Below are 6,165 nucleotides of genomic sequence, written 5' to 3'. Positions count from 1 at the left end.
ACGAGGCCTGTGGGGGGGGGCCATAAATAATTAGGTTTGGGGATGAGGCCGCTACTATTACCAGGTGGGATTCCTCGGTACTGATGAGTTGGTGGTAACTGGTCGTATTTCTCCTTTTCCAGCAACGTGAAGCGGAGTTTGAGGAGAACGTAGGCAAAGGAGACCAGCCGGTGGTGAGTTGGATGTGCCGAGTCCGCATATCATCGTCTTGTGTTGGTAAAGCGTCCTGCTGGCGTCCCTACTAATGATGGCGTCCCTTTCTCTGCAGGTGGCGGGGGAGAAGGACGGGGAGACGGGACTGGCCGGAAAGAAGACCATCGAGACTGTGAAAGCCGTGAGTGCAATCCGTTTCTTCCTCTTTATCGGCTCATCTCCCCGCCTCGTACAGCGCCAATCTAAGTTCTCGGGTTCCCCTACACAGTCCCTTACTATGGCTCAGCCGATCCAATTCCTGACCCGACCAAGGTTCTGAACTTTCCAAAAACTTTGCCCTGTAGCATTTATAGAACCAGACGTTGCCGTTCCCTGGCTCTTCTAATTCATGATCGGATATCGTTCAATGTCTTGTGATCACATTGGCCCGGTCACATGACCCGAGATCAGATATCGTTCCACGTTCTAGGATCCTGGATCAAATTGGCCCGGTCACATGACCCGAGATCAGATATCATTCCACGTTCTGTGATCCTGGATCACATTGGCCCGGTCACATGACCCGAGATCAGATATCGTTCTATGATCCTGGATCACATTGGCCCGGTCACATGACCCCAGATCAGATATCGTTCCACGTTCTAGGATCCTGGATCACATTGGCCCGGTCACATGACCCCAGATCAGATATCGTTCTATGATCCTGGATCACATTGGCCTGGTCACATGACCCCAGATCAGATATCGTTCCACGTTCTAGGATCCTGGATCACATTGGCCCGGTCACATGACCCCAGATCAGATATCGTTCCACGTTCTAGGATCCTGGATCACATTGGCCCGGTCACATGACCCCAGATCAGATATCGTTCTATGATCCTGGATCACATTGGCCTGGTCACATGACCCCAGATCAGATATCGTTCCACGTTCTAGGATCCTGGATCACATTGGCCCGGTCAAATGACCTCAGATCGGTTATCATTCCCTGCCTTTTGCTCCTGGATCAGATTTCCCCGATCACATGACCCCCCTCCCCCCGATTAGAATATTGGCCGAACCTGAACCTCTCATGTGATCCTTTTTGCCTTTCAGACTGAGCGCATCATGGAGGCCGTGGAGCTGCACCGCGAGGAGAGCGCCAAAATGAAGGAGCACGAGGCGCTGTGCAAAGCAGCGGGGAGAAAGGTGATTAGGACCAGGATGTTGGAACGTGGACTCTGGTTGGTCGCCGTGAACGTTTTCTCTCCTTCAGCCTTGAACATTAGTAGCGGCGCGCTCATTGCCTAGTATTAAGGAAATGCATTGGGGGTTATAGCCGAGGCGGGGTCGGTGGCGAGTCACATGGTACATTGTGTCACCGCTGGCGTGTAGAGGGTTAATACCAGACGACTAATTAATGTCACCTTGTGTTCTGCGCTCACAGCTCCCACGGAAGATTCACCCGATCCTGCAGGCGTACGGGAACATATCGGTAAGTGTAAAGGAACAAGCCACTTTTTATGATCAAACTATTACCTGGTGGATGGCTTAGAACGCCGTTCACTTAATTATATCCCGACCCTTGTATCCGTCCGCTGGTGTGACAACCTGGCCAGCGTATTAATGATCAGAAACGGCCCTGAGTTACCCCACGTGTGTCAAAGTACTGCACAGGATTCACACATTGAAGTCTGAGATTCACCGCTGTAGAGGAAAAATACAATCTATAACCAACACTATGCTAAATGAACACTAGATGGCGCACTTACACCATTATATAGCACTATGCTAAATGAACTCTAGATGGCGCACTTGCACCATTATATAGCACTATGCTAACTGAACACTAGATGGCGCACTTACACCATTATATAGCACTACCAAATGAACACTAGATGGCGCACTTGCCCCATTATGTAACACTACTAAATGAACACTAGATGGCGCACTTGCACCATTATATAGCACTATGCTGAATGAACACTAGGTGGCGTGCTACCCCATTCTAAAACCCTATGCCAACCTTTCTCAACCAGGGAGCCTTCTGGCTTCCTCAGGGGTGACTCGAAATTTTCCAGCCAGTCCCTTAACCCTCTACCATTCTGCCGTAGCTGTGGATCCTGATGTGATGGTAGAATTCTGATGTGAAGGGGGAACTCTAATGTAAAAATGACTCAGAAAATGTGGGTTCCTGATTTAAAGGGGGAACCCCTACTTCTTTTGTGTGTTTTGCATGCGGTTACCCCCTTTAAAAACCCATTACATTTTAGACTGGGAAGGCTCGAGATCTAGCATAACTTTTTAAAATGTGCCGTCACTGAAAAAAAGTTTGCAAGCATATACAAAATGAACACTAGGTGGAGCACTAACACCATTATATAACACTATGCTAAATCAACACTAGGTGGCGCCCTCACTCCATTCTAACACACTATGCCGCCCTTTTGCAACCAGGGAGCCTTCTGGCTTTCTTAGGGGTGCCTCAAAAATGTCCCCCCCACCCTCTCCCATGCTGCCGCAGTTCCGGCTCCTTATGTGATGGCATGATTCATTTGTTTAAGGGGGAACTCTGATGTATAGGGCGCTCTGAAAAGTGGTTTCTGATTTAAAGGGGGGGGACTTCAGTGCAAAGGGGAAACCCCTGTTTTTTAAATTACATTTAAGACTGGGGTGCCTTGAAACTTTGCAAAATTTTAAAGGACGCCATCACTGAAAATAGGGGCGAAATTCTGCACTATATGAAATGAACACTAGATGGCGCTCTCACCCCATTATATGACACTAGATGGCGTTCTCACCCCATTATATGACACTAGATGGCGTTCTCACCCCATTATATGACACTAGATGGCGTTCTCACCCCATTATATGACACTAGATGGCGCTCTCACCCCATTATAGAACACTAGATGGCGCACTCACCCCATTATATGACACTAGATGGCGCTCTCACCCCATTATAGAACACTAGATAGTGTTCTCACCCCATTATAGAACACTAGATGGCGCACTCACCCCATTATATGACACTAGATGGCGCTCTCCCCCCATTATATGACACTAGATGGCGCTCTCCCCCCATTATATGACACTAGATGGCGCTCTCCCCCCATTATATGACACTAGATGGCGCTCTCCCCCCATTATATGACACTAGATGGCGCTCTCCCCCCATTATATGACACTAGATGGCGCTCTCCCCCCATTATATGACACTAGATGGCGCTCTCCCCCCATTATATGACACTAGATGGCGCTCTCCCCCCATTATATGACACTAGATGGCGCTCTCCCCCCATTATATGACACTAGATGGCGCTCTCCCCCCATTATATGACACTAGATGGCGCTCTCCCCCCATTATATGACACTAGATGGCGCTCTCCCCCCATTATATGACACTAGATGGCGCTCTCCCCCCATTATATGACACTAGATGGCGCTCTCCCCCCATTATATGACACTAGATGGCGCTCTCCCCCCATTATATGACACTAGATGGCGCTCTCCCCCCATTATATGACACTAGATGGCGCTCTCCCCCCATTATATGACACTAGATGGCGCTCTCCCCCCATTATATGACACTAGATGGCGCTCTCCCCCCATTATATGACACTAGATGGCGCTCTCCCCCCATTATATGACACTAGATGGCGCTCTCCCCCCATTATATGACACTAGATGGCGCTCTCCCCCCATTATATGACACTAGATGGCGCTCTCCCCCCATTATATGACACTAGATGGCGCTCTCCCCCCATTATATGACACTAGATGGCGCTCTCATCACATTATACAACACTAGATGGCGCCTCTTCTATCACATCCTGGTTGTATCTTCTGAATCCTCCATTTCCACAATTGTCACATAAGAACTCGGCTCTTCCTGTGTTTTCCTCAGGTAGGGATTGCCTATGTTCAGAGGGGAACAGAAGTGAGCAATGTCTCTTCCCCCCCCTCCGGGCTAGTTTTCATCATCATGCTCCCCCATAGAGTATAAGTGATGATAATTTATATTAATGATCCCTCCGTCCGCACTGTGTACATTCCTATTACTAACCTTCTGTCTCCTCCCCTCCCCCCCGCAGTCCGCGGAGTACGTTCTGGACGTCACAAAGTTTACTCTCCCTATAGAGGTGATCCTGCACTTGGACTATGTAGAGTAATAACAAGTTCCGCCATCACCCTTTCCGGAGGAGCGGCTCTGGTAGACATTTGTAGCTTGTGGTAGGTCAGGGGACCTCAACCCTAGTGACACCGAAAACCTTCCGCGCCCCGTCATGGACCCGTTTCCCGTCCCCCATTCTAATCCTTCCCCTCCCCAGCACAGGGACACTCACTGGGCCCCAGAGCATCAGCCAGGCTAGGAGGAGCCCTGCAGCTCCATCCTCACTCCAGGGGTGCAGGACAGCGCACTCCTGCCGGGCCGCAGCTTCCTGTCTCCTCCGACGCCTGTGACAGCGGACAGGAAGCCTCGGCCCGACGGGAGGAAGTGGGTGGGAAACCACTGGGCGAGAGGTTTCTGCATGTGACAACCCTGGTGCTTGGTCATTGGTTTCAGCTTGGTCACATGCTCCTCCCACCATGCATCCTTTGTCTCCTGGCAGCTCATCATTAGAAGGGAAATGCCATGTTGCTGGGCATAGGGGGCAATAAGAGGACCTGTTTACTGACACCTAGAGACGGTCACACGGGGAAAGGCTTTCATGTCAGGGAATCCTTTTAGCTTCCCTCTCCATCTTCTTACCTCATCGTTAATTCATCTCTGCAGCCAGAAGCTGAATAATGCTGTTGGGTGGTCCAGGCACCCCGGCCATATTGTATAGACAGGACAGCAGCTGTTTGTTTACAATCAATGTCTCTTTTTACATGTTAATTTCTATGTCGGCGTAATACCTCCTCTCACCAGCAGGTGGCACTGTTGCGGCAGCTCCCTTCATACCCATGGGCTGCAGCAGTGACACCTGCTGGCTGCAGAGTCAAATCGCACGCTGAAGACTCTTTTACATACGTCCCTCGTCAATACCCCCAAAACATGTGACAGGAGGCTGTAGAGGTGCTGTGAGGTCAGCCCGGGAACTGATGACAACTGATCTTTTGTTGCAGTGAGCTGGAGGAGTCGCTGCTCGTCCTGCCGTTCTCCTACGTCCCCGACCTGCTGACCCTCTTCCGGGATTACATCATCCGCAGTCAGGAGGTGGAGCTGATCTGCCGCTGCCTCTTCTTCCTGCTCAGGTAAGGTAGTCTCTCATTATGCACATGCAGCCTGACTAGGACCGCCCACTCCTCCAGACTGACGCCCACCCATGCATATAAAGCCTGTCTAGGACCGCCCACTCCTCCAGACACCCACACATGCATATAAAGCCTGTCTAGGACCGCCCACTTCCCCAGACTGACACCCACTCATCAAAGCATTTTGGTATTTGCATAACTCCTCCCAAAAGCCCACCCACTTCTTCAATCAGATCTGAGGGCTCTTGAGAGCAGTACCGAGGCAGAGTGCTGTGATGTTTTCAGGAAGCTATGTACAGCACTCTGCCGGCCCCTCCCACCAGCCACGATCTGCCTGCCTTGTATAGAGAAGCATAGGGACCCAGCGGTGACATCACCGGCTCTATAATAAGATATATAATGACAATGGAAGGATTCTATTTATTATTTCTTGTAGCATTTGATGTTTTTTGTCTAATTTTTGCTTTGACCTTTTCTGCCCCGCCTCTTCCTCATGTACGCAGGATTCATTTCGGCCAAATCACCAGCAACCAGATTCTGCTGGGAGTCATCGAAGACCTGAAAAACTGCACCATCTCCCGGGTGTCGGAGGGCCGGGTAAGAAGCCCCCAGTGCTGCAATATGTCACCGGCTGACTCCAGTCAATGTCTTTATATCCTGGGATGGGGGTGATGAGGGGGGAGAGTGATAAGGGGGGAGGGTCCATAATAGAGCTGCTCCAGAATTTTATAAATGGAAATTATTTCCTTTTATGTAGCTTCACATACAGCTCAATAGGTATACCAATCCCCC

At 50.2% G+C, this 6,165-nt stretch overlaps 1 protein-coding gene across 1 annotated transcript in view; it reads left to right on the top strand.

Moving 5' to 3' along the window:
• The window catches only part of WDR3 (WD repeat domain 3), a 22,828-nt gene that overhangs the window by 15,980 nt on the left and 683 nt on the right, over positions 1–6,165 (top strand). The window contains 7 exon segments of the mRNA XM_018569551.1: positions 123–173; positions 269–334; positions 1,249–1,341; positions 1,580–1,627; positions 4,227–4,274; positions 5,249–5,373; positions 5,877–5,970. Coding sequence (XP_018425053.1) covers positions 123–173; positions 269–334; positions 1,249–1,341; positions 1,580–1,627; positions 4,227–4,274; positions 5,249–5,373; positions 5,877–5,970 — 525 coding nt within the window.

Source organism: Nanorana parkeri, unplaced genomic scaffold (genome assembly GCF_000935625.1).
Source record: "Nanorana parkeri isolate BGI_ZX_2015 unplaced genomic scaffold, ASM93562v1 scaffold1354, whole genome shotgun sequence".
NCBI classification, from domain to species: domain Eukaryota; kingdom Metazoa; phylum Chordata; class Amphibia; order Anura; family Dicroglossidae; genus Nanorana; species Nanorana parkeri.
This window is presented reverse-complemented; position numbering and strand designations above follow the sequence as displayed.